Source organism: Emydura macquarii, unplaced genomic scaffold (genome assembly GCF_026122565.2).
Source record: "Emydura macquarii macquarii isolate MOO-44397 ecotype Brisbane River unplaced genomic scaffold, CSIRO-AGI_Emac_v2 contig_306, whole genome shotgun sequence".
Classification (NCBI taxonomy): Eukaryota; Metazoa; Chordata; order Testudines; family Chelidae; genus Emydura; species Emydura macquarii.
Window position 1 is genome coordinate 12417168 of NW_027130443.1, and position 26725 is coordinate 12443892.

General features: G+C 66.3%; 1 protein-coding gene across 1 annotated transcript; it reads left to right on the plus strand.

Annotated features, from left to right (window-relative positions):
* The first annotated feature begins 1506 nt into the window (after nucleotides 1-1506).
* Nucleotides 1507-25441, plus strand: FCHO1 (FCH and mu domain containing endocytic adaptor 1). The gene is made up of 26 exons (XM_067559865.1): nucleotides 1507-1608; nucleotides 6891-6959; nucleotides 8794-8878; nucleotides 14324-14415; nucleotides 14672-14746; nucleotides 15058-15199; nucleotides 15594-15746; nucleotides 15984-16088; nucleotides 16360-16458; nucleotides 16809-16905; nucleotides 17022-17066; nucleotides 17401-17473; nucleotides 17625-17646; nucleotides 18227-18284; nucleotides 18790-18971; nucleotides 19123-19147; nucleotides 19756-19818; nucleotides 20201-20252; nucleotides 20582-20673; nucleotides 20872-21483; nucleotides 22834-22939; nucleotides 23109-23220; nucleotides 24235-24390; nucleotides 24501-24633; nucleotides 24873-25072; nucleotides 25312-25441. The coding sequence occupies exons 3-26, from the start codon at nucleotides 8852-8854 to the stop codon at nucleotides 25378-25380; spliced, it is 2790 nt and encodes a 929-aa protein (XP_067415966.1). The 5' UTR covers nucleotides 1507-1608; nucleotides 6891-6959; nucleotides 8794-8851; the 3' UTR covers nucleotides 25381-25441.
* The last annotated feature ends 1284 nt before the right edge of the window (nucleotides 25442-26725 follow it).

The window sequence follows — 26725 nt, forward strand, 5'->3', positions numbered from 1 at the left end:
CTCAAAGACCTTACACTGTAAATACTTACATCATGCCACCACGTGCGGCCTTCCTTCAGCCCTCTGCTTCCCCTTTTGTGATGGGGTTTTTCTGGCTGGGGCTGGTTCCGGTTCCCTGTGGGGAAGTACCTGCAACTCAGCCAGCGTGGGAGTGTAGTCCATCAGTTAGAGCCTGGGCAAGGAGTCAGGATTCCTAGGTGCTGGTTCTGATGTGGGGAGGGAGGTCTAGTGGTTAGAACAAGGAGCTGGGAGTCAGGACCCCAGGTTCTAGTCCTGGCTCGGATACTGCCTGGCTGTGTGTTCTCAGGCAAGTCCCTGTCCTTCTTTGTGCTTCCCTTCGTCCCTCTGTTCCCAGGGCCAAGCCGCGCCCTAGTGAAGAGGGAGGTCACGAACTTCAGTTAATGAACGTGTTTTTGCAAAGCTTGCTGAGAGGCACTGCTCAGTGCAGGAGAATTGGCAGGGCTGCCCAGCCGTTAGCGGGACAAGGAGACTGATGGCACGTCAGGGCACATCTAGCAGCCTGGTGAGTGCATCCCCCTCCATCAGACTCCCCCCGCCCTCCCAGCAGCTGCTGAGCAGGTCAGTGACTGGCTTCAGCCTGTAAACAAACCTCTGGTGGTGTCAGCTGGCGCAGGGGCATGAGCTCACTTCAGGCTGCAGCCAGAGGGGGTGAAGGAATGGAACGTACCAGGCAGCGTGAGGGCTGGTGGTGCGGAGGAAGGCCAGTCCACCCAGGGGGCCGCCCTGATCCCGCTCACTATATTGGCCTCTGGGCCTGGTAGCGTGACGAGGGCACGAGACCCAGGCTAAGATGGGACCCGACGGGGCATTAAACCCCCAGTGGTGGTGTGTCACAACCCGCACTCGGGACCGACGCTGCTGCTGGATGCAGACACAGGCGCATTCTAGGTTTAGGAGCAGTAGCTGCAGTTTTTAGGGCATGGGCTTGGAGGGTCAGATCCGCCCCGGGGGAGGTGGCTTCGCTTCGCGGGCTTTACGGGTTTGAGGCATTAGACCCAGATCATGGTGGCTTAGGGGCTTAGGGGCATTAGAGGCCGAGTGTTGAACACGATAGGTTTAGGGGCACGAAATCCACGATTGCATTAGTGCTGCCCACCCAGGCCGGGTGCCTCCACACCCCGCCCGCCCTCGCAGGCGCCCAGAGCCGGGTTTCAGGCTTTATTATTTATTCAGTGTTTTTCCCCTGGGCCTGGCCCAGCGCCCGGCTCCTTTGCCCCCAGCGGCGCCCGCCGGCAGAGGAGCAGCCCGGCTCCGGGTGGGTGCAGGTGGGTGCCTCCACGGCTCTCCGCCCACCCCCCATACACCATGGGGGGGGGCGGGAGGAAAAAAAGGGGCGCTGTCGCTTTAAAGATGCAAATAGCCAGCCCAGAGCCAAAAAGCCCCGCCGGCTGGGCCAATCAGAGGCCGCGCCTGTTTCCTTTTGTAACCAGCACCTGCCGCCCAGCCAATCCGGACGGGGCTCCCGCGCCAGCCCCGCCCCAGCCCCGCCGGCTCGGCTCGGCTCGGCTCCGCTCCGCGCGCGGCCAGGCGGGGCTGCAGCAGCCCGAGTCCGGCCACTGGGGCGCCGGAGTGGCCGGCTGCGGGGAGGTGAGTGCGCCCTGCCGGGCTGTGCTGCTCGGCTCCCCCCCTCCTTCCCCCCAGAGCTGCCCCTTGGGGACCCCCCCGCCTGCCGGGGACCCGCGCTCCCCTGTGCGCCCCGCTTGCCCCACTGATCCCCCCCATCTAGGGAGCCGCCCCTCCTTTCTGGGAGCCGCCTGCGCTTCCGCGCCGCCCGCCCCGCCGGCCGATCCCGCCTGGGGGTCCCCCCCTCTGCATCGGGGTGTCCTGCGGAGTCGCTGAGACCCCGGCCGCGGCCAGTCCGCAAATCCTCCCCCCTTCCAGGCGGGGGCGAGCAGGTGCCTGTCTGTCTGTCGGTCGGTCGGTCGGTCAGGGGGGTGAAATGAGATGTGTGGGGCCAGATATCCCCCGCCCCCGTTGGGTGGCAGTGGGGGCCCGGCCCCGTCTGAAGACAGCATCACACTAGCTTGGCAAATCCGCGGCTTGGCCTTAGCGGGCGAGGGCCTGGGGGTGGGGGGGGCGTGAGCCGAGCCTGGGGCTGGGGGTGGGGGGGCTGGCAGGTGCCTGGCTGCGCCGGCGAGGTGTATTGAATTGTTTTTGCAGCGTCCTCCGCGGCGGATCTGCTCCCTTAGCCGCCTCAGCCCAGTCACCTGCCTGAAATTTCCCAGCCCTGCAGGTGCGGGGAGGGTGCCCGCGCTCGGGGGCGAAGGTCCTTCCACGCCGGACGCGGAGCTGTGCTCCCAGCTTGACCCGGCCGTGCGGCAGACTCAGGCCTCTCGCCCCGCTCGGCGGGCCTGGGGACGGATTTTAGTGGGTTGGTGGGTGGGGGGTTCTTTAACCGTAGCCTTCGCCGGCAGGCAGGGTGTGATCCCCACCTGGGGGCAGGGTGGTCCCTCTGCCCGGTGCCAGCAGGCGCGGGAGGCTGGCAGATTTCGGCCTGGGTGCGTGTGTCTGCGCGCGTGAAGCGGGAAAACGCCTCCCCAGGCGGTTGTCTCTGCTGAAGCCTGAACAAGCGTCAGGCTGTCAGGCTGTCTCAGCACCCTGGCGTGTGGGAGAGGCAGAACCGAAAGCGCGCCAGCTCCTCACTAAGCGTTCTTCAGGGGCGCTGTTTAAATGTTCTGTTTCCCTTTCATCTGCCACGCACCAGCTCTTTGATACCTTTGACGGGATGCGACGGGGCTCTCGGCTCTCAGCTGATGTGGGTGTTGGTGGCCACGGAGAGCCTGGCTGGGGCCTTGTTTGCTGCCCGTCCTCCGGGGCGAAGGGGCTTGTGGGTGGCCAGAGCTCTCCTTAGCACCGGATCGATCCTTTCAATGAATTCCAGGTCTGGGGAAGCATTTGGCGGGGGAGGCTGCATCTGTTAGCATCTGGCTTGGGCCATCCCGCGGCTTCCTTGACCTGTGGCCCGTGGAGCAAGTGGGTGGTGGGTTCTTTGAGGTCCATTGCGCGCCCCCGGGATGCATCTGCAGGAAAGTCACTGCATATTTCATTCCCTCGGGGGCTCGGCTTGTCTGGGCCTTGTGCCCTTGTTATCTCGATGAGGAGCCTTTGCGAGTCTGCGTTGTGTCTGGACCCTGGGAAGCGCCGTTGCCAGGGCCGGTGGTTCAGGCCAGCGGGGCTGACTCTGTGCTCCCTGCCCCTCTCTGACGAGCTCCAGTAACGTAGCTGCCCAGCTCCCATTTGGGCTCCCACTTGCTCTGGTGCAAATCCCAGCTGGGTTTGAACCTGGGACCTTCAGCCCAGGCCTGGGTGAGCCAAAGGGGTAACGCCACTGGCTGGTAGCAGTAGTAGAGTGTTATCCTCCAGGCGCCAGCCAGTAGAGGGCAACGTGCTGCCCACTTTACAACCCTGGTACATGCTGAGTGGGGAGTGCTGCCAGGCCTGGCTGCAGTCCTTGGCTGGTGGAGTAATCTGGGGTGGCACCCAGCCGGGTCGCACCATCCATGGCCACAGCCAAGGGAGGGCCGGTTTGACTCCTCAGACGTCGGTGCTAGATCTGCTGATTGCTCCCCAGTCCTGCCTGCTCTCGGCACGGCTTCCCGGCCTGTTCGGAAGCCCAGCGGCTTGAGCCTAAAGGCACCCGGTCAGGGCTGTTGCTGGGAAGGGCGGAAAGCCTTCTGGGCCCCTTTGTTCCAGCCTGGCCAGGCTTCTCCTGCCCCGAAGGGCAGGCGAGGCGAGCGGGAAAGGGCTCGCTCTGCAGCTGAGAGCTTGGCTCAGCAGTGGGGCAGGTTCTCTCCTATTGCAGCTTCTCTCTGCGCCCAGATCTGAGCTGGGGAAAACCTGCTAGGCCAGGAACTGAAGGAGGCTAGGGCCCTGGCAGACTTCGTGCCTAGGCATTTTGGAAGGACGGTGGGGGAGCGTCCGGCTGCCAGTTTGCTGTGGTACCAGTTACCGGCGGGGGATTTGGCGGCTGCTCCGGGAAGGGGGTGAGGTCGGGGCCTGGCGTGCTCATTTCCTGTGTCCACGCGGGAGGCGCTGCGGCAGTGCCAGGCTGCTGAGATGAGTACTCAGTGTTTGTGTGTGTTCATCTGCTCCAGCGCACAGCCTGGTTCCTGCCAAACCCGGCGCCCCGCCAGCCCGGCCCTGGGCATTTCGCTCTGACATTCTGCCTCCTGCATCTTATTCAGGCCTTGTCCAGAGCGGCAGCTGGTCCTGGGAAGGCCCCGTGGAGCAGTGCAAGTTCTGGTGCTAGCTGGGCGAGCTGAATTCCTTCCTCAGTTTGCCCCCCTTCTTCCCCTGGGCTCAGCTGGGCGCCGTGCAGCTGGGCGCTGCATACCAGGAGACGTCTCCCTGTAGCTGCAGACGGCTGAAGCTGTGTTTGCTCGGTTTGACTTGGAAAACCAAGGGAGGCCGTGTGCTTGTGAGCCTAGAGCAGGGGCCTAGGGATCAGGAGAGCTGGGGGGCGGGATTGCTGTGGGCTAGTGACCAGTGCCCATGCATGCGGCTGTGGGAGGGCTCCTGGATTCTGTTCCAGGCCCTGCCAGCGACTTGAGCGACTTCAGGCAAGTCATGTCACCTTGCTGGGCCAAACTCGGCCCTGGCATAAGCCTGCAGGACTCTGATTGGCTCCAGGAGGAGCAATGCCTCTGGGAAGTGAATTTCGTTGCAGTGCCTCAGTTTCCCTAACTGAGTTGTGAGGCTTAGCAAAGCTCCTGGAGATCTCTCTGGCCTTGTCTTCGCCAGGGGAATAGAAAGGGATGCTCTGAACTCGAGGCAGCTGGCAGGGAGTGGTCCGAGCCTGGCGAGGACGCGGCAGTTTGTAGCTCCGAGCTGAGTGAGCTGGTCGAGGAGAAGGCTGGGAGGGAGCTCGGCGTTCGCCTCAATCCATTAACGCGGGCGAGAGCTGCAATCCACCCCATCCTCGCCTGGCTTTCACCTCCTGGCGGCTAACTTGCGGTAAGAGCACCTGGGGGAGACAAGGCCTGAGGGCGCAGTTTGGTAGGGTGCCGGACTGTCCAGTGCCGTTCGTGGTGGAAAGAAGCCAGCAGGGTTAGGGGACTGGCCCAGCATCCAGCTCTTATTTATGCCTTGTGTCACTGAGGAGCCCCAGCAACGGCCTTGGCCTCCACTGCGCCAGGCGCTGTACACACAGACCGAAACGATGGTCCCTGCCCCGGTGAGTTTCCAGTCTGATGACACTCCTCCAGCTGCCCCGGAACCAACCTGCCAGCTTTGGACAAGGCTCCTGCCTGCTGGTGCTTTGGGCTGAGGTTTTCGGAAGCTTTTTGCGCTGTAGCGCTGCCCTTGTTCTCCGTGGGAATGGCTGGAGGCTGAACCCTCGTGGTGGTGGGGGGTGTGGCGTCACTGTCCCTCCGCCCCTTTCTTGCCCGTCTCCAGGCCCTGAGTTAGTTTGTTTGTCAGTTCTGCTCACTGCCAAGCACCCAGGGGGCAAGAACCGGGGCTGGAGCGATCCAGGGCTGAGGAGCTGCTGATGGGAAAGTGTGACGGGGCCTAGAACTGCTGGGCCGGGTGCATGAAAGGAGCCAGTGGCAGGCATCGCTTCCTGGGTTACGGCTCCTGCGTTGGGTGTTACCTGCTCTTTGGCCTCTGTCACGTTGCTGTGCGCTGTTAAACAGTGGCCACGTTCCACCCCAGAGGTGGCTGCATTTCACCAATGAGCAGGGATCACGTTGGCCAGGGCCGGAAGGGCTATAGAAATACGAACCCTTTCGTTGGCTGGGAATGGGAGCAGGTTCCTCTCTCGTCCCCCGCCACCACCAACTGCTGGTGATTCTCACCGCCCCAGTAAGGCTGTGTTGAAGGCAGGTGCCGCAGGATATCAAAGCCTGTCGGAGAAGCGGGCTGGTGGAGTCGTCTCTTCCTGGCAAGGGGCTGCGTAGTGATGCCAGGCTGCCCAGCGGTGGGGGGCTGTCCCCACACTGCCACGAGTGCGTCGGGGATTCTCTGGCTAGGATAGTCTCTCTGCACAGTCTGTTCCCAGTCGGTGTAAGGAGCTGCCCAGCTGGCATCCCGGCACCCAGGGCAAGGGCACCTCCCTCGATTGCCTTCCAGCTGGTACAGCAGCGGGGAAGGACCCACGGTTTCCTCCCTCGGCCAGGCAGGTCCCCCCTGTTGATTCCCAAGCCCACAGGCCAGGCAGGGCAGCGGGACTGATCGATTGCCATGCTGGTACACCGCTCTGCTCCTGGCTGGGTTCCTCTCCCTGCCCCTGTCCCCTGCGCTGTGTCTGTGCACAGGAGGCTGCTGTGGAGAGGCAGGGCTAGCAGGGACCCGGCCAGCTCCCCTGCGAGAAGCAGCATCTCCCTGGATGCCTGTGGTAGAGCGCATGAGGGGAGAGGGCATGCGCCTGCAGTGCTGGGGGTGGGAATGTGGCTAGGCCAGAGGCAGCGGGGGGCCCAGTGGGTAGAGCATTGGCCAGGGCTCAGGAGCATTGGCCCGACTCTGCCACTGGGTTGCTGGGGGCCTCGGGCAAGTCACTTCTCCCTTTTGTGCCTCAGTTTCCCCCCCAATCCTTCCCCTCCTCTATAAAGTGCCCTGAGCCCTGTGGGTGAGAGGTAGCGCATGTGCAGAGCAGCCCCATGTGCATGGTGGGGGCAGGGGGGGGCAGACATGGCTTGGGGAGAGGCTGGTTAGGAAATGCCCTGGGCTGAGACCTGCCCGCTCGTGTCACGTGTGTGCCAACCAGGCGAGAGGAGGCGCTGGGGTGCCAGGCCGGCTATGGGGGGGGAGGGGAGGGGGAGCAGGCACTCACAGGTGTTGATTCTGCTGAACTGGCCGGTGCCCCCACTTCCCCCCCCCAGACTCCCGCAGCGGAAGCGGTGCTGTGCTAACTTCTGGTTTCTCTCTCTCAGTAGCACTGGGTCCCCCGGGAGGACAGAGTGAGGATGAGCCAGCCGGGCCCGCGCCCCCCTCAGCGCAGGGTGAGTCCAGTGGCACCGGGGGAGACTGGGGGGCAGGCCCCGTCGCAGATGGGGCGAGGGCTCAGTGCCGGGGCAGGAACGGAGGTGCTGCCGTGGGCCCCTGACCCCCCCCCCGCAGGCCCAAAAGAGAAAAGTTAAAAACAGCGCGCAAAGATTTTCTAGTTTCCTGTTTTTCTCTCCTGCGTGGAGTGGGAGGGGTTAGCTGGGGGGAGACAGGGCTGTGAACACGCCTGGGGATGGGGCTGCCCCCCCCCGGGCTGCGGTCTGTGCTGGGTACCCGAGACCCCAGGCCACCCCACAGACGATGCAGGGGGGTGATTACAGCCCAGCCCGGTGCGCCCCCACCCCCGGGCTAGAGAACTAGGGACCCGGTGGGTGCTGAGGGTCTCTGCAAGGTTGCACCCGGGCCTTGCTTTGTTATATGGCCCGCTGAGCCCCTCTGTGCTGGGGGCTCCAGAAATCCAGCGGAGGGTCGGCTGGGAGCCCAGGATTCCTGGGTTCTTTCTCTCCCCAGCTCTGGGCAGGAAGTGAAATTTAGTGGCTAGGACGGGGGAAGGGAGGATTGGGAGCCAGGACTCCTGGGTTCTCTTCTTGTTTCTGACTCTCTCTGCAACCTTGGGTAAATCCTTGCTCCATGCCTCAGTTTCCCTGCATGGAAGGCACCCCAGGCGTGAGGCTGGTTGGGGAGCGGCAGGCTGTGAAACGCTCTGCCAGCGCGGGAGGACAGCGGAGCTTCGTGCATTATTCAGCTGCGTATCCGATGTCAGCTCGTCCCGGCTGCTTTCCTCCAGTGTCCAATCCCTGGATCCTCGCCGTGGCATTTAGCAGCCGCTGGCTGCCTGGCGCCGCTCAACCCCCCTTGTTGGGCTGTGCCAGCCCCGAGGCAGGCTCCCTGCTTGTGGGGGGGACTCGCGTCCAGGGGCCAAAACCGCTTGGGGTTCAGAGAGAACCACCCCGCAAACTCCGCCCCAGGGGAGCGTTTGTGCCGGGACTGGAGGAGGTCTCTGGGGGGCAGAGCCAGCCCCGTTGGCCCTTGGGGGGGTGAGGACAGACGCAGCCGCTCCCCGGGCTGGAGCGAGTTTGGGGAATAAAGAACAGCCTGTTTCCATGGCTACCGCAGCACAAGGCTGTGAGCTGATTAGTTATTAAAAGAAACGCGTGCCCCTTTCCCAAGCGCTTCGCCCCCGGCAGACCCACTCTCTGCCCCCCCCCAACACCACGCAGTCACGATGGCGTAATCCCCGCCAGCCTGCGGGGAGGATTAGGGAGGCCGGCCGGCCGGTCCTGCTTCAAGTGGGGAAACTGAGGCATGGGGGTACAGTGACTTGTGCAGGGAGTCAGTGGCAGAATCCGAGAGGGAACCCGGGTTCTCCTGAGTCCTGCCTGGCTGCCTGCAGCCTGCCTGTGAGATGCTCTGTGCCGTGGGGTGGCGGGGGGGAGGGTGAAGTGCTTCACTGATCAAATCAGCCTCTGTTTTTTGGGGGGGGGGGAAACTGAGGCACTGGATGAACAAACTATTCCAAATCTGGTAGCGCTGGGGATAGAACTCAGGTGTCTGGTGTTCCAGCTCTAACCACTAGATCCCGCTTCCTCCTGCAGTTGGGAATAGAACCCAGGAGTCCTGAGGCCCCTTTTCCCTTCCTCTCGCCCCTCGAGAATGTTCCCAGCCTGGATGGATTACGTATCAAAGCTATTCCCCGGCATCCCCCTGGGACCAGTCCCCTGTTGTCTCGTTAAACAGCTCCGTCTCTCCAGCCCACCGTGCCCGTCCCCCGCCGGGGCGCGACGGGGAGAAACCATCTGCCACCCCCTGATCTCTCCGTGTTTGCTTCAGAGGCCACAGAGCTGAGCTGCGGGATCCAGGAGGGAGCGTCGTCCCAGCCGGCTCCAAGATGTCCTGTTTTGGGGAGCATTTCTGGGTAAGCGAATCCTTCCGGGGTGGCGGCAGGGGGACTCTGAGCTGGGCAGTTAGAATGGAGCCGGGCTAGCGTCTGGGGTGAGAGGTGTCCTGTTCTTTCCACCAACCCCACATCTGACCGAGGAGCAGCTACTTGGGAAGGTGCGGGGGACTTCATATCCCAGCATGCATTGCCATCCCCCCTTTGCCCCCAGTGGCTCGGGTCCGCCACCCCCAGCACTGGCGTGGGGTTGGATCTCTTCCCATTGAAGAGAATCCCGTCTGATCTGGAATCAGAGCTGCCTGGGGGTAAGGTGGGGGGGGGGGGGGCTAAATTCCTTCTCTGGCGCCTGCTGCGTCCTTGAGTCCAAAAGCAGAGCTGGGCCCTGGCTGGCTGCGGCGTGCGGGGCTGTGGTGGGGTGTGCTCCTGCCCCACTTGTGTAGCGCCTGTCTCTGGCCGGGGGGGGGCCGTGGGGACAGGTCGCTGCCGCTGATTCGTTAGCCTTTCCGAGGCGAGAGGTTGCCGGTAACGTTCGGATTTAATTGGACACGAAGCGCAAGGACCTTGGTAATTGCCGGAAGCTGCTTTAGGGATGGAGGGAGGCTTCTGTGCACAAGGTTGGAATCCCAACGCTCTGTAGCTTGGCCGGGGAGCCCCTGACGCGGGGAGGGCTGGAGGAGTCAGATGAACCAGAGCGGCAGGTTCAGTGCGGGTCGGGTTGTTGTCCAGCCTGGGCAGAGCAGAGACGTGGCTGGCAGAGAACCTGCGGTGCCTGTGGGCAGAGCCGTCACTGGCCTGACGGCTGATCCTAAAAGCCCCTCAAGCTATTGATGTCTTACCCCTGTTATCCAGCTGGGAAACTGAGGCAGTGACGTGCCTGTGGTCCCGCAGCGATGCTGGGAATGCCACCCAAGAGTCCTGACTCCCCTTTCCCCGCCCTGGACCGTAACCCACGTTCCTGTCTCCCTGGCCATGCTGCCCCTCTGCCGGCTGGAACCACGGGGACGACCATCCCTGCTGCAAGCTGGCTTTGAACCGGGACTGCCCCCGTGAGGTGGTGGCGGGGACCTGGCCTAGGGGACCGAGCACAGATCTGGGAGCCAGGAGACGTAGTCTGCCATTGGCTCCGGTGTCTCTGCTGAGCCCCTTGGGTCTGCTGCGCTGCTGGGTTGCACCGGCGAGAGACCTTCCCGTGGGGACTGCAGGGAGCTCCTGCCCTCTCCTGTGCGGCCCACGTCGCCGTGCCTGGCTGGGGGTTTAGTGCAGAGCTGCGGGGGGAGGGGGGGGGGGCTCTGGGGCAGCCCGAGGCCGGGCGCTGTGATGGGCATGAGTTCCCCAGCTCTGGCCATCGGGCGCATTGTCACTCCCCGGCTGGGTTTCCCCGAGCCCCGTCCACACCTGCTCTGCCCGGAGGGGGATTTCCAGGCTCTGTGGTCTCTGCTCTGGAGATCAGGCGGTTGGAGTTGGTTTCCTCCGGTCACGGGCTCGGTCACGGGCTCTGCGCCTCCGGAGCTCGCTGCTGGGAAGGGAAATGGCCCCGGGAGGGTGGGGCCGCTGCCAGAATAGTTTGATGACGGATGCACGTTGCACAGCTGGCTCCGGGTCCCGCAACTGCCCTGGAGGCAGAGTCGGGGTGGCCCTGGAGCCCTGGCTGCGCTGGGAGAGACCATCCCCAGCTACAGACTGGGCGGGGGGGCCCAGCCGTGCCGCATGGTGGAAGGCACCAGCCCCTTTTGCTGGGCTGGGGAAAGATGTGATTTAATTTTGGTTTTCCCCACATCTCACGTTCCCTTGGGCAACTCTAGTGCATACGGTGTCCTGCAAAAACCAGGCCCCTGTTGTGCCAGGCCCTGCCCAGCCCCCACCCCGCAGAGCTCACAGTCTAGAGAGAGAAATGGGGGGGGAGGGCAAACTGAGGCAGAGGGGTGTGTGACTTGCCCAAGGTCCCCCCGCGGCTCAGTGGCAGAGGTAATCCCGTGCTGTCCGCTGGGCTGCACCCCCTCCCTTAACCATCCCACCGGCGCCAAGGCGCTTCCGTGTGGCCGCGGGTGCCGGGAGTCCTGCTCTGCGTGGATTGCAACGGCGTGCCTGGCACGGCCGCGGGGCACACGCTGGCTGCTGCCCGGCTCCGCTGGGATGGGGCCACCCCCCTGCCCGGGCATGGATGGAGGAAGCCGTGAGCCGGCCTGGCCCCTTCAGTCTCTCGGGCCGGGCCCGGGTGCAAGCGACGGGCCGGGCGTCTCTATCCTTCCTCCCCTGCTGCCCGCCCAGACACACCCCCCCCGTTCATCAAACCAGATCCAGTTCATAAGCAGGAGGGCAAAAAGTTGTAGCTAGGCAACCCCAGCGCCCGTAGCAACGGGACCCGGGTGCCAGCCCCCTGCGCCGCCCCCACGGCTCTGCCAGGCGGCTCCTCTTAAAGCGCCAGCGCCCCCTTTTCCCTCCCCCACCTGAAATCGGCAGGGGCAGGGGGCTACCAGGGACCTGGGGATCAGACCTGTGCTATGCTGCAGGGCGACTCGGAAAGGCCGCGGGGTGCACGGTATGTGCCGGAGCTGGGCCTAGAACCCAGGAATCCTGCCTCCCAGGCCCGTTGCGCTGTGCTGGGCCGCAGGTGCTAGGGGCGCAGGGGGTTGCCACAGTGAATCATCCCCCGGCCTGTTTGGCAGCCCGTCCCCCCTGCCCTGTCCTGCCCCACTGGCTCCCCACCAAGGACAGAGCCGGCTGCTCCCTGCCCGCCTCTCCTCGCACCCGGGCCTGGGAGCCAAGGACGCCTGGGGTCAAAGGCTGCTCCTCCCACCTTGCACCAGTCACGTCCCCATCCGTGCCTCGGTTTCCCCATGGCTGAAACATGGGGCTAGTGTTGTGTGGGAGGGTGGGGGGGTTGTGAGTCTTCATTAACTGCTGCATCTCCCCGAGTTCCTGCCCCCCAACTCTGTTCCAGCTGTCACACCCCACTTCCTACCCTTCGGGGTGAAGTCAGACTTTCCATGGGCCACTCCTCCCCCACGTCCTGCACTTCCAGCCTATCTCCCCAGGAGCTGTGGGGTGCTGAGCGAATGGACTGGCCACGGGCACGCGGGAGCTCGCCCACCGGGTGCCTGCTACCCCCCCTCACAAGTGGCCAAGGATGTGGGGGGCTTGGTGTGGTTCAGTGCCATTGCCCGCCCCTCCCCCTTATCCCCATCCGCAGCCCCAGCCCATGGGCGTTTCATGCCCAGGCCCAGCACAGAGCCGGGGACGGGGCGCCACTGCCCCTCTGGTGCCCGCAGCCTGGCCAGGGTAGGCTTGGGGAGGTGCACCCACATCCCTCCCTCCCCCCGGCCCCAGAGCGTGAGTGGGGGCCCTCCCAGCTGTCCGCACGGGGCTGCCACCACGTGCCTCTCGGAGCTTGGCACCGAGCGGCTGCCTGCCAGCCCCTCTCCCTGCATGGCACTGCCGGGACTCCTGCTTGTTTACACAGCGGCTGTAGCTGGCACCGCCCCCCCCACGTGCCAGGGGGAGCTGATGTGCCTGCGGGTTTCTTTGCAAGCGGGCTGGGGAAGGGGGGGCTGATCTGGGGGGGTGAACTAGTCCAGGGGTCCTGGAAGTGGTGGTGGGCATCCCCCCGGCGCCCCTCGCTCCTGGAGCAGCAAATACCATCCTGTCACTGTCTCCCTCCTCCCCTCCCCCCCCGGGCTGTGGGGTGTGTGTTTGCACTTTCTCACTGCTTCCCCGCAGTCCTGCCCGGTCCGCTCTGGGGTCACGCGCCTGCACCTGCTAGGACGGTGGCCCTGGTGCCTCTGCCCCCGTGACCTGGGTAGGGCGAGGGCATCATGTTCCCGTCTGCATCTGTGCCACCAGCGTTAGAGCCGGGCTTCGCGTCGCCGCGTGGCCAAATGTCTGGCCAGCCTGATGCCTTCTGTGAAGAGGTGACTGGCTCGGTGGCTGTGGGGAAAGTGGGGGACGTGATATACCTGGGCTTTAGCAAAGCTTTTGATACGATCTCCCACAGTATTCACAGTATTCTTACCAGCATGTTACAGAAGTGCGGGCTGGATGAATGGACTGTAAGATGGATAGAAGCTGGCTAGATCGTCGGGCTCAACGGGTAGTGATCACTGGCTCCATGTCTAGCTGGCAGCCGGTCACAAGCCGAGTGCCCCAGGGGTCGGTGCTGGGGCCGGTTTTGTTCAACATCTTCATTATTGATCTGGAGTTGGGGTGGATTGCACCCTCAGCAAGTTTGCGGATGACACTAAGCTGGGGGGAGTGGTAGATACCCTGGAAGGTAGGGATAGGATACAGAGTGACCTAGACAAACTGGAGGATTGGGCCAAAAGAAATCTGAGGTTCAACATGGACAATGCAGAGTCCTGCACTTTGGACGGAAGAATCCCATGCACAGCTACAGACTGGGGAGCGACGGGCTAGGCAGCAGCTCTGCAGGAAAGGACCTGGGGGTTACAGTGGATAAGAAGCTGGATATGAGTCAGCAGTGTGCCCTGGGTGCCAGGAAGGCTAATAGCATATTGGGCTGCATTAGGAGGAGCATTGCCAGCAGATTGCAGGAAGTGATTATTCCCCTCTGTTCGGCATTGGTGAGGCCGCATTTGGAGTATTGTGTCCAGTTTTGGGCCCCCCACTACAACAAGGATGTGGACAAGTTGGAGAGAGTCCAGCAAAGGGCAACAAAAATGATGAGGGGGCTGGAGCACAAGACTTATGAGGAGAGGCTGAGGGAACTGGGCTTGTTTAGTCTGCAAAAGAGAAGAATGAGAGGGGATTTGATAGCGGCCTTTAACTACCTGAAAGGGGGTTGCAGGGAGGATGGAGTTAGGCTGTTCTCGGTGGTGGCAGGTGACAGAACAAGGAGCAATGGTCTCAAGTTGCAGTGAGGCAGGTCTAGGTTGGACATTAGGAAAACCTTTTTCCCTAGGCGGGTGGTGAAGCACTGGAATGGGTTACCTCGGGAGGTGGTGGAATCTCCATCCTTAGAGGTTTTTAAGGCCCGGCTTGGCAAAGCCCTGGCTGGGATGATGTAGTTGGGGTTGGTCCTGCTGTGAGCAGGGGGTTGGACTCAATGGCCTCCTGAGGTCCCTTCCAACCCTCATCTTCTCTGATTCAAATGGGGAGGGCACCGGGCTGGGAGCCAGGAGACCTGGGTACCGTGCTCTAGTCTGTGGGTGCCCCTCGGCCCAATCCACAGCCCCTGCTCTCCCAGCTCTGCTGCGGGGAGGTTGGGGCGTCCATGAAGTGACTGGCAATGGGGAGCGACGGGGGAAACGCCCACATGGGGTCCTGTCTGGCCTGTAGCCGGAGCTGGGGACCCCAGATGCCCCTGTGGCCGACCCCACCAGCCCCTGACACCCACTGGCGAACGCCCAGGGAGTGTTCTGCTCTGGGGGGATGGTGGTGGGGGGCAGGATCTGGGTCCCGGCTGTGCTTTGCCCCCTTCACCCTCTGCTCCCTGCCGCCCCCCCGCAGGGAGAGAAGAACCAGGGCTTCGACGTCCTCTACCACAACATGAAGCACGGGCAGGTCTCCACCAAGGAGCTGGCTGACTTCGTCCGCGAGAGGTAGGGCCGGGGGCTCCGCGGTGCGTCCCACCCCCTCCCGCCGGGGGGCCGGCATTGCTCCATCTCTGTGCCAGCGCGGGACGGTGCTGAGCCCTGCCGGGGACCCGGCACCTCCAGGGCCCTGGGGGCTGTCTGTGCCGTTCCCAGCTTCCCAGCGTGGGGCAGGGCAGCACCCCCTTGCCCCCCCGTGGGTACCTCCCCCCCGGGCACTGCCCGTTCCCTCCTCTCACGTTCCCTCCCGTCTCTCTGCTTCCAGGGCCACTGTGGAGGAGACCTACGCCAAGTCCATGGCCAAGCTGGCCAAGATGGCTGCCAACAGCACGCAGCTGGGGTGAGTGGGGCAGGGATCGGGGCCGGCGGCAGGAGTGGGGAGCCGTGGGTCCGAGCCCCATCATTGCGTGAGCCTCCTGCTGCTGGAATGCCCCCCCCCCCGAGCCATGGAGGGCCCTGCGCAGACGGGGGGCCTCTCCCCTGTATCTTCCAATGCCCCCGTCTGCTCCCCGACCCTTGCCCGGGGGCGCCCCCATCGGGACCCCGAGGCCCTTCCCGCCGCCCGGAGACCCGGTCGCCCGTCTCAGGGCAGCACAGGGGGGCGAGGAGGGCTGGGACGTGCTCTCAGCGCCCGCGTCTCTCCCCCGGCAGGACCTTCGCGCCGCTCTGGGAGGTTTTCCGCATCTCCTCCGACAAGCTGGCGCTCTGCCACCTGGAGCTGGTGAGGAAGCTGCAGGACCTGCTCCGGGAGGTGGCCCGCTACGGCGAGGAGCAGGGCAAGGTGCACAAGAAGGTACCCGGCACCGGGGCCCTGCCGTGGGGCACGACTGGGGGGGGGGGGTCCGGTCCCAGGTACAACCCCACCCCGGTCAGCAGGGCCGGGCCATCGTGCTGCTGTTGGCATGGCTGGGGCACTCTAAACCCGCCCCCACCCTGGCATCGTGCGCCCCCCCCGGGTGCCATGTGCGAAGAGACGGGGGGGCCCTGACGGTGGGTGGGTGACCGCCCGCGCCTGGTTCTCGCTGGGCCGGGCCCCCCGCCCGGCTACTGAGATGCCAAGGGCTGAATGGGCCGGGAAAGCCGAATTCCCCACCGGGCGGGCGCCCCTCTGGGATGGGGGGCATTGGGGTGGGGAGGGAGCTTACCTTGCCCCCCCGTCTCCAGGCCCCTCTCTTGCCCCCTCCCAGTCCAAGGAGGAGGTGTCAGGGACCCTGGAGGCCATCCAGCTGCTGCAGGGGGTTGCCCAGATGTTGCCCAAGTCCAAGGAGAACTATCACAGCAAATGTCTGGAGTCCGAGCGCCTGCGCCGGGAGGGCACCCACCAGAAAGAGATGGACAAGGTACCGGCGCCGCGGGGCTGGGGCGGCCCAGCTGGCATTGGGGGGGGGCAGAAAGGGGCTGGCTGCCCCATCACTTGGGGGTCTGGCTGGCATGGGGCGGGGGGTCTGGGCTGATTGGGGCAGGACCGTGCCCCATTTCCGCGGGGGCATGGCCCCGACGGCCTCTCCCCGGGGTGGGGCAGAGCAGCTGGGCCGTCACTCACAGCACGCCCCCCCCTCGTGTCCTGTCCTGGCCAGGCTGAGCTGAAGTCGAAGAAGGCGGCTGAGGCTCTGCGCCGCGTGGTGGAGAAGTACAACGTGGCCCGGGCCGACTTCGAGCAGAGGATGCTGGACTCAGCCACGGTAAGCGAGGAGGCAGGTGGGCATCGGGCGGCTGGGGGGGGGGGGTGGGCGGTGAGGAATGGCCACTGGACGGCAGGGGGGCAGGAGGAGTCTGGGGGAGTCTCATTTGGGGCAGCATGGGCAGGTGTGGGCCGGGAGGGGGCTGCCACCCGCAGGGGCCCAGCTGGGCTGGGAGGGCCTGAGAGTGAGAGAGACACGTCCCCGGAGCGCTGGGGGCTGCCCCCCACACTGCCCCCCCCCCCCCCCGATCTAACCCCTCCTCCCTGCCCAGCGGTTCCAGGAGATGGAGGAGCTGCACCTGCGCCACATGAAGGGGCTGATCAGCTCCTACTTGCACTCGCTGGAGGACACGCACGTGCAGATCGGACAGGTGGGTGCCCCGGGCCTCCCGGGGGTGCATGCACTAGGGTTAGGGGGAGGGGTGTGGGGGCTGGGGGCTTCTGCTGTGGAGAGGGGGATGGGTGCATGCGCTGGGGGTGGGGTTTGGGGGTGTTAGGAGGCAGTAGGTGGGGGGTGTAGAAGGGGTCAGCTGTGGGCCCCCCCCCCCCCAATCGCTTCCTGCCCCCAGGAGGCGCTGCTGAGGCTCAGGGTGTGCTTGGGCGCGGGGAGGGCTGCACTGGGGGCGGTGGGGGAGCAAATGGGGGGGGGGGGCTGGGCAGTGACCTGCCAGACGAGAGCAGCGGCCTCAGCTCGACCCCCCCCCCCCCGCCACCCCCCCAGGTGCACGAGGAATTCAAGCAGAACGTGGAGAACATCGGCGTTGCGGCGCTGCTGCAGAGATTCGCCCAGAGCAAGGGCACCGGGTGCGAGAGGCCAGGTGAGGGGCGCGCAGGGGGGCGGGGCTCGCTCGTGCCCGGGGCCGGGGGGGGCGGGGCTCACTCGTGCCCGGGGCCAAGGGGCTCTGCCAGGCTGACCCCTGCTCTCCGTCTGCAGGCGCGCTGGATTTCGAGGAGTGCCGCGCGGCCCCAGCGCAGGAAGGCACGTACGTCTTTGCAGGGGCTGGGGCCTCGCCTGGGCCAGGCTCCCTGCCCGTGGCAGGCACCCGGGGGTGGCACCCGGGGGGGGGGGGGGGGCGCCCCGTTGCAGAGGGGAAGGGGCGGCCGGGACTTTGGGCTCATCCCTGGGGAAGGGCCAGGAGGGGCTGGAGCCCTCGGCCGGCGGCTGGGCGGTGGCGGCGATGCCCGTGGAGGGGTGGCGGGAGCTGGGAACACCCATGGCCCCGCTGTCCTGGCCCATGGGGCGAGATGTCTCCGGGGGGGGGGGGGGGGCGGATCCGTGCCGGGGGACTGCTCACCCACTATGTCCCCCACAGGGCCCAAGAGGAGCCGCAGCAAAGCCTTCCGCATCCCCGGGCTGAGCCGGAGGGAGAGAGAGCGAGACGCTGTGTGAGCCCCGTCGCGCCCCCCCCCCCATCCATCCCCCCATTGCCCCCCACTGCGTCTCCCCCCATGCCCCCACCCCATCCCCCCACCCCCTTGCCGGGCTGCTTGGCGCAGCGCTGGGGGGTTTGACTGTTTCTCTCTCTTCCCCCCCCAGGGAGTCCCCAGACGCGGACTTGGTGAGTAGCTGTGACCCACTGCCGGCTGGGGCGGGGGCGTCCCGCCTGGTTCCTTCCTTTGCTGGCACCTGCCCGAGCGGCCCCCCCTGCTGCCAGGCTCACCGGGGCCCCGCACACGCCCGCCCCAGAGGCGCCCTCGAGCCGGGGCTGGGCAGCGTCCGCCTGGGGCTGGTTCGGGGAGTAGGGGGCTGGTGGGGGACTCCAGGTGACTGGGGGCTCCCTGAGTCTGGGGGGGGGGGGCGCGGCTTGTGACCCCAGATTCCTACCAGGGCGGGTTCACACCAGAACAGTTTCGGCACTGCAGCAGGAAGGGACGGGACCTGCTTCCAGCCGCCGGGGTAGGGGGGTCCTGCTGCGTGGAAATTGCGTGTTCCTGACCCACAGCCCCTTGCTCGCCCTGCCCTGGGCTCCCCCCAGCCCTGCCGGCGTCCCTCGCTCCTGACCCGCGGCCCCTGCCGTCCCCACCGTGCGGCACTTGCTCGATGCCCCGGGGGCTCGAATGGGTGACGGAGGGAGGCAGGTTGGGGTGTGTGGGCCTCTCTGACCCCCCCGCCCCCCACCGGCACGTTCTCCCCCGCAGACCTGCCCGGACGTGGACGAGGAGGGCTTCACTGTGCGGCCTGACATCACCCAGAACAGTATCCTGACGCCCTCTGCAGCCCCCCTGCGCCCGGGGGGCCAGGCTGGGCTCAGACCCCCGGGCTCTGCCAGGCACCCCAAGGGCCTGGGCTGAGCCTGAGACGTAGCCTCGCGTTGGGGGGAGGGATCCTCTGTCTCTCTCCGGGCATGCCCCCCCCTCCCCAGACTGGGCCCCCCGGGAGCTGGGGACACACAAGTGGGGCAACGGTGGCCCAGCGCTGCGGGGACCGGCCCGGGGTCTCCTGGGGAGTCGGTGGCAGAGCCGGGACCAGAACCCGGCTCCCGTCCCAGCCTGCCCGAAGGAGGGTGGAACCAGCTCGGCTGGGGCCAAGGGAGGGGCTGGGCGAGGGGTGGCCACCAGCCTGGCTGGCCCGGACTCCTGGGTCCCACGCAGAGAGGGGCGGTGAGCTGGGGTGGGGCGGCATCTAGTGGGCGGCCTGGGGAATGGCAGGTGGGGGCCCGGCCCCGCTCCAGGCTGGGGGATTTTTCCCTTGACCGGCTCAGGCTCGGGCGGGCCCCACGGCTGCTCCTCCAGCGACTCGGACTACGAGGACGAGGACGAGCACCCCAAGATCTACGTCCGCATCAAGCCCTTGCAGCCGTGCGACGCCGCCGGCAGCGGCCAGGCCGCCGTGGAGCAGCTGAAGGCGACGGTGGGGAACCTGCCCCTGCCCCCTGGCAGCGGGGTGAGAGCGGCCGGGGGCTGACACGGGGGGAGCGGGGAGCCCCTGGGGTATGCTGGCCTGGGAGCCAGGCTGGTGGCTGGGAGGGGGTAGTGGGGGGGCTGGGGGCGGCTCACTGCCCCTCTGGTGACCCCCTCCCCTTGTTCTCTCGCAGGACACAGTGAAGCGACAGGTCTGCAGTAAGTGCGGCTCGGCTGGTCTGTCCCCCCCACCCCCACCCCCCGCCCCGGGCTCTGAAGCAGAAGGTGCCCTGGGGGGTGAGGGGGGGACGCTGGAGATCGGTGTGGGTTCAATGGGCCAGGCGGGGACCTGGGGTGCTCACGGGGGGTGGGGGGGTCGCAGGATTTCCTCCCAGCGTGGGGGCCTCCATGCAGGGCACCGGTGCCCCCTGCGACCCGTCTGGGGAGACGGTGCCAGTCCCGCCCTAGCAGCGCCCCCTCCCCCCCCCCCCGGGGGCTGGCTCTGCGCCCCGGCCCTCTGGGCTCTGCTGAGCTACCCGTGACCCAGCGCGCTTTCTGACGGGAGGCCTTCACTGGACCCAGCCAAATCTTCCCCCCCATCCCCCTTGGCTCCAGGTGCCCTGAATAACTGGGCCCCCCCCCCCCCTGCAAAACCCCCATGACCCCAGCACTGCACAGGCCCCACTGCAGGGGGTGCTGGCGGAGCCGAGACCACCCCCGGACACCCCTCTGGGGAGGGGGGATTATGCCTCGCGTCGCTGTGCTGGTTGTTGTTCGGGTTCTGGTCCCGGGGCCCCGGTAACGCTCTCCGCCTGGTTATTCCCCAGGGCACTTGTCAGCTGCGACGAGCGTCACGGTGGCCGTGGACTCTGACATGGCCCCGGGTACAGGTGAGGCCACGACTGGGGGCAAGGAGGGAAACGTGGTGCTTTGCAAGCCCCGCCCCTGCTGCTGCAAAGCCCCGCCCCTTTAGCCACAGGCCCCGCCCTAGCATGCGAGAGTCGCTGGACGGTTCTTCTCAAAGGCCCGGCAGTGAGCTGGTTCACACTGAGCATGAGGTGACCATCAGTAGGGTTCAGAGGTAACGCCCCTGCGAGAGGCCCGGAAGAGCATCCCCCTCTGCCCTGTTGGTTCAGCCTGCTGCAGACTCTGGCAGGCAGCCCCAGAGGCTTTACCCAGCCCCAGGGGAGCGTCTGCACAGGCGGGGGCTGTGGCGGGGGGGTCCTATTGGTGGGGGGCTGGGACCTGGCTCCAATCTCTCTTTCCCTGCAGGTGACGAGCCTGGAAAGCCACAGCTCCGCTACCCTGCCGCGTGGACTCCCAGGTACTGGGGGGGCACCCGCGGTGTGGGGCAGAGGAGCTCCTGGGGAGGGATGGACGTTGAGGCCCTTGTAGGACGTGCCTGCTCTCCGTGGCACCAACGCCGGGGAGAAGAGCTCCTGTCCCCGATCCCCCAGCCCTTCCCAGGCCAGGCCTGTGCTGGAGCCCCATGGGGTGCGACGGGGCCCCCTTCACTGCAGGGCTCAGCCCGGCGTTCCCCGTGGCCAGCGCTGCCCGCCCTGGTGCAGGCCGGTGCCCGGGGTGGGGCCGGGAGTAACCGTCTGTGTGGGGGGGGGGCCCTGCTGATCTCTCCCTGCTTTGGTCTGTCCCCAGCTGCGCAGGGAAGCCCCGGTCCGAGGCGGCCCTTTCCGCAGCCCTGTTCGGGCCCCCGCTGGAATCTGCCTTCGAAGCGGAGGATTTCACAGGTACTCGTGGTCTGCCGCTGCCCGCCAGGCCCGCTTTGCAGGCGGGGAAACCGAGGCACGGTGGGGCGGGGGAGGGTGGCGGAGCTGGGACTGGAACCCGGGTCCTCCACTCTGGCGGCAGCTTGGAGCTGGCGCTCCCCCCGCTGCCCGTCCTGTGCGGTGCGGACCCGTGACGGGAGGGTCGCCCTGTCTCCACAGCCTCCCGAGCCTGCGGCCTGACCTCCAGCCCGTCCCCTTTCTCCTCCTCGTCCCCGGAGAACGTGGAAGACTCGGGCCTGGATTCTCCCTCGCACCCCGCCACGGGACCCTCGCCAGACTCCAGGCCCTGGACGCCCCAGAGCCCCCTGGCCAGGCGGCCTGCCAGGGGCTCCCCGCGGCTCCCGGAGGAGCGGCACGCCCGGCTCCCCACCACGGTGGCCTCGGAGGAGCAGAGCGCCTGGCTGCCCTGGCCCAGCAGCCCTGCCGGGTGGCCCCGGGACACCCCCTGCTTTGCCACCTTCAGCGGCTCCGAGCCCAGCGGGGAGGATGCGGGGGCTCAGCACGGCTCCCGCTGCCCCAGTGCCGCAGCCCCTTCACCCGACCCCTGTGGGGACCCCCCGGCCCGGGAGACCAGGCCTCAAAGTCCTGTATCGGACCAGGCCCCGCAGCGCTGCCAGCACGGGGCCTGCCCCCCCTCGACCTCCGTGTCCTCCCCGGTGCCCCCCAGTGGCAGGGAGCCCTCCAGCCCCCTCCCGTGGACTTGCCTGGGGCCCGGCTCCAGGCTGTCAGATGGCAGCGCTCCGGCAGCTCCGGACCCCCAGGCCGACCCCGGTGAGTACAAGGGGGGGCTGTTGCTGAAAGACCTGCCGCCTGGCTCCCTGCTTCCCCGGGCATGAGCGGGGGGCACCTTCCCCCCCCCAACTGCTCTGCCGGTGCCCCTCAATCCCGACCCGCAGCCCCCCTCTTCGTGCCCCGGGTCTCTCAAGCCCTGGCCAAATCCTACCTGCCTGGCGCCTTCAGTCAGGAGGAGACGCGTCTGTTTCGGTGCCCGGCTGAGTCGCCCGCCCACCCTCCTGACCTGGTGCTGGTTCTGGTTCTTGGACGGACCCTCGGCCGGGGCTCGGACTCCTGCCCCTGCGTCCCCACCCCCCAGCCACCTCCCGTGTGCCTCCCTGCGCCCTGGGACGCCCATGCCCCCCACCCCCCTCGAGGTGTCGTCTCTCACCTCCCCTTGTACTTCTGCAGATCCTCCCCCTGCGCCCGCCCCTAAGGTGGCCCCCCCGCGGCGATCCAGGACGAAGCGGCCCTCGCTGGGGCAGGCGGCCTGCAGCCACGGCGACCCGGTGGGTGGCGCTGCTCCATGCTGGGGGGGAGGATTGGGGGGGGCCCGCAGCCAACGTGAGCTCCGTCCCCCTCCAGCAGCTGTGCCCGCTGCGGCCGCGGTTCTGAGCGCGGGCAGCGGAGACTGGCACTGTGGTAGCCAGCGGCGCTCGGCTCGGTCCTGGCGCTGGGCCGCGCCTTGTCGAGCGCCGTCTCCCATCCCAGTCCCGCCTGTCCTCACGGTGCCTCGGGGTGGGGGAGGGCAGCGTCGTTATCTCCCCTTTCCCAGGTGGGGGAAACTGAGGCACGGAGCGAGGCAGTGGCTCGTGGTCCAGGGAGTCTGGCAGAGCTGGGGATCGAATCCCTCCCCCCACATCTGTGGGACTCGGCTGCGTCTCGAGGGAAAAACCAGCCTGGGGGGGTCTCTGGGGGTGGCTGATTCCCGGCCCTTGCTGAGACCCCCTTGGCAGTGCTTGGAGCAGAGGTTTGCTCACGGGGTCGGGCCTCTGCACCGACTCCCTGGGGTGGCTGGTTTGCTCCTGCCTGGCGGGAGGCGGATGGTGTTTGATGGTCAGAGGTGGGGGCTGGTGCTCCTGGGTGCCGGAGGCTTAGGGGTTATCGGGAGACTGGGACGCAGGACTCCTGGGTTCCATTTCCAGCTCCACTCCTGACCCACCAGATGGACCAGGACCAGTCCCAGTCTCGTCCTGTGCCTCAGTTTCCCCACCTGTACAATGGGATGAACGACTTTGACCCTGTTTGCAAAGCGCTTTGGGATCCCGGGCTCTTGGATTCTCCTCCAGAGGCCCATTCCCACCTGGCCCCGACCCAGAAGGTGACCCGCCCTCCTTTGTTTTGCAGTCCCGCTCCCTGAGCCCGTCTCCCCTGTGGATTTATGGCCCTTCTCACTCCGCTCCGGCCAGCCTGAGCGAGCGCAGCTTCTTCATGGTCTCGCAGCCGGCGCTTGGTATGTCCCGCGGCGGGTCGCTCTCGCCGGGATCTGGGGGGGGCGGGCGGGCAGGGTTCTGGGTGGGAGCAGGGGGTGAAACTGTCCAATGGAAGGTGGGGGACCCAAGCTGCGGGGGGGAGCTTTGGACTGGGTTTGATTGGCGGCTCTGTACCCCTTCCCCTCCCAGGTCTCTCCCGAGGCCCCAGCCCTGTGGTGCTGGGGTCCCAGGATGCGCTACCCGTGGCAACCGCCTTCACGGAGTACATCCACGCCTACTTCAAGGGCCAGGACCCCGACAGGTGAGGTGGGGGGGGAGAGACTGCCTCGGTTTACAGCCTGCCCTTTGCTGGTCCCCACAGGGCTGCTGGGCCGTTAGGGGGAACCTCAGCCCAGGAGTGCTCTGGTTCTGGGGCGGGACGTTCCCACCAGTAACAGACGCGTCTGGGACAAGCAGCTTCTGTGCGTCCTGTAGGGCTGACCCGGGCCAAGCTCTGGGGATCTTGGGCCGCTGCCAGTCGTCCCCCCACCCCCGAGTCCGAGCAGCGGGAAGGGCCCTGTTCCCCTTGTTAGGGCCTTTGATTCCTTCCTTGCTTTCTGCTTCGAGTTGCTAATTCAGCGATTGGGGAGGACTCGGGCGGCGGGGGGGGAGCATCGACCAAGCCTCTTGGCCTCTGTTGCTCCGGGCTGGCTGGTCCGGTGCTGGCGGCAGGTGCTGACCCATGGGTATCTCGCACTTGGTGCCGCTGCTCTCCTGGCTGGCGCGTTGCAGTTACAGAGCAGACGCGGGACAGCTCGGTCCAGTCAGCCTGGGCCCCGGACGCGGCGGGAGCTCACGGCAGGCCACAGCTCAGCAGCATTTCAGACAGTCTGAGCACGGCCCGATAAGCCAGCCCCTGCTCTGACCCCGTCGCCAGGCTGAGCCCGGCTGGGGCCGGCCGTGTGTCTGTCAGGGCTCAGGTCTAGGGGCCTTGGTGTGAGCTGACACCCGGTCTGCCAGCACCGCCCCCGCAACCCCCTGGGGCACTGGGCGGCCGGCTCTCCCATCTCTGTGCCCCCCATTCCTGCAGCCCCTGGGGCACCGGGCGGCTGGTTCTTCCATCTCCCCTGCGTGCTCCCTTCTCCCCCCAGTGTCTCGGGGAATGGTGGGAATGGGGTGGGGGCAGATGGGAGATCTGGCCACCCCAGTGCCCTTGGGGATAGTGGGAACGGGGGGAAGGGATTACCCAGTCCCCCAGCGCACTGGGGGGGCCGGACGCCCCGCCTGTTGTCGGGGGTGCCGGGGGGGCTCTGAGCTGACTCCTGGCTCCCCGCAGGTGTCTGGTGAAGATCACGGGCGAGCTCACCATGTCCTTCCCCGCCGGCATCGTCCGCGTGCTCAGCGGGAGCCCGGCCCCGCCCGTCCTCAGCTTCCGCCTGCTGAACACGGCGCCCATCGAGCAGTTCCTGCCCAGCGCCGAGCTGCTGTACAGGTACCGGGGCGCAGCCACGGAGCTGGGGGGGCAGGGAAGGGAAGCGGTGGGGGGCGGGCTCGGAGGGTGCCAGCCTGACCCGCTGCTCTCCACCCCGCGCCCGCCCGCAGCGACCTGTCCCAGAGCGACCCCAGCACCAAGGACTTCTGGCTGAACATGGCGGCGCTGACCGGGCACCTGCAGAAGCAGGCAGAGCTGGCCCCCGCGGCCTCCTACTACAACGTGGCCCTCCTCAAGTACCAGGTGAGGCGCCAGCGGGGCCGTCCCAGCCGCGCGGGGTCCCCCTGCGGCCAGGCAGCGCAGCCAGGACGCCTGGCTTCTCTCTGCAGTGGGCTAGAACGGGGGGGGCTGGAGCATCAGGACTCCTGGGTTCTCCCCTGGCTCTGGGAGGGGAGTGGGGCCTGGCAGGTTAGTGGGAAGGGGGGGCCGGGGCCGTCAGGACTCTGCCCGAGGTGCCAGCCCCTCTCCGCTCCCCCCTGCAGTTCTCCAAGCTGGGCCCGGGCTCGGCCCCCCTGCAGCTGGCCGTGCGCTGGGACTGCACGGCGGCCGCCACCCAGGTCAGCGTGGAGTACGGTTACAACGCCGGCGCCATGGCCGCGCCCCAGCCCCTCAGCAACGTCCAGGTGCTGCTGCCCGTGGAGGAGCCAGTCGCCAACGTCCAGCTGCAGCCTGCGGCCAGCTGGTAAGAGACGGGGTGGTGGGGGGGGGCGCAGGGGCTCGGACCCCGGTGGGTCGTCTGGGACGCCCTGGCACCTGGCTGGGATTTGGGAGACGAGGACTGGCAGGGGGCAGAGTACTGCCATCCCTTGGGGACAGGAGACTGGGAGCCTGGGGGGGGAGATCCAGGGAGGGGCTGGCGCAATGGGTGCACCCCCAGCCCGGCCCGGCGGGGTGACGTCTCCCCCACCTCTCGCCCTGCAGGAACCTGGAGGAGAAGCGGCTGCTGTGGCGGCTGCTGGACGTTCCTGGGGCCCCAGATCGTGGCGGTGAGAGCTCCCGGCGCCCCCTGCTGGGGAGAGGAGAGGGGAGGGGGCCGGCTGTGCTGGGGAGGGGGGGCCGAGCCTCCCACATTGGGGGCTGCCGGAGGCACGGCTGAGCGTAAGCTGCAGATGCTCTCCACCCTCTTGGCGCGTGGGGACCTTGTGCTCCAGGATGGAAAACTGCCTGGGGGCTTGGACGCTGCCTCGCCTGCCCATCCGGCGGCAGGACCCCGCAGGGAGATGGGCTGGAGCTGACGGCTGGCTTCAGGGCAAACCGGCCCACGCTGAATCTGTGCTGGAGACTCTGGCTGTAAAACTGAATTTCTGCTGGTTTACGGGGGAGCAAATGGGGCCCTCGCTTCAGCTCCGGCTCAACTGTGTCCAGACCGTGCTAACAACCCTTCCGCCCCCTGCCCTCACGCCCCGCGGGGCCCAGTCCTGCCTGGCGCTGTTGACTGATTCTCCAAAGCTCTGCTCTGCCTCTGAAAGTCCGGCCTCATTCAGGTTCCCAAGCCCTTGCAGCTCAGGGCTGACAGTGGCTGTCCTAGCCTGGAGATAGGAACGGGACCCTTTGAATTCAGACCTGGGGCTTGGTTAACGTGAGAATTGGCAGGGCCAGAAGGGCACCGGGGGCGGAGGCTGGGGGGGAGCTTGGTAGAGCCTCGACGGCCAATTGATCTGCCCCAGGGCTGGGGGACCTGAGATTTGAAGCTTGACCCCAGCGATTTCTGTTCCTCAGGCCAGAAAGCTGTAACTTTGCACCAACGGAGCTGGGTGCGTCTTTAAACCTGCCCGGCGCATCCTTCTAGTTCCAGCAAGTTTCTGGTGACGCTTTGCCATTTAGTGCCTTTCACAAGGTAATGAATCAAAGGTTCCCAGATAGCTGGCCTGTGTTTGTTTGTTTTTTCTGTTTAAAACCAGCTCTTCATCTGCTCCTCTCGGCAGTTCTGGCTTGCATTGTCATCTGCCATCTGTTCTGAGCCTGGGATGTTAATCGTTAAGCTTCATGCACACCTGAAGTGAAGAATTGCACGGATTAAATGCGCTGCTCAGATTAAAACATTTTATTAGAGGAAATGTTTAAGCACAAAACAATAAAGCGATAGTCAACGTTCAAAAAGCACAGTAATACAGCATCCGGGGATGATATGCAGTGGGGGGGGAATAGGGGGTGATCGAGGATGAGCTGTGGCCCCGTGGGAGGGGCTGGGGGGGTGGGGCTTGAGGGTTGCAGGGGAGGTATGCGAGGGGGGGGGATGCAATCCAGCATGGAGGGGGCGTCCCTGGGAGGCATTTGCCAGGGAAGGCAAGTGAGTCCCTGTGTGGGGGTGAGAGTGGAGGTCAGGGGAAGACGA

Coding starts and splice junctions, on each gene's coding strand:
- FCHO1 (XM_067559865.1), top strand. CDS start 8,852: ATGTCCTGTTTTGGGGAGCATTTCTGG. Junction 17,474..17,624: donor GAGAGAGAGCGAGACGCTGT/GTGAGCCCCGTC, acceptor TTCCCCCCCCAG/GGAGTCCCCAGACGCGGACT. Junction 20,674..20,871: donor CGAAGCGGAGGATTTCACAG/GTACTCGTGGTC, acceptor CTGTCTCCACAG/CCTCCCGAGCCTGCGGCCTG.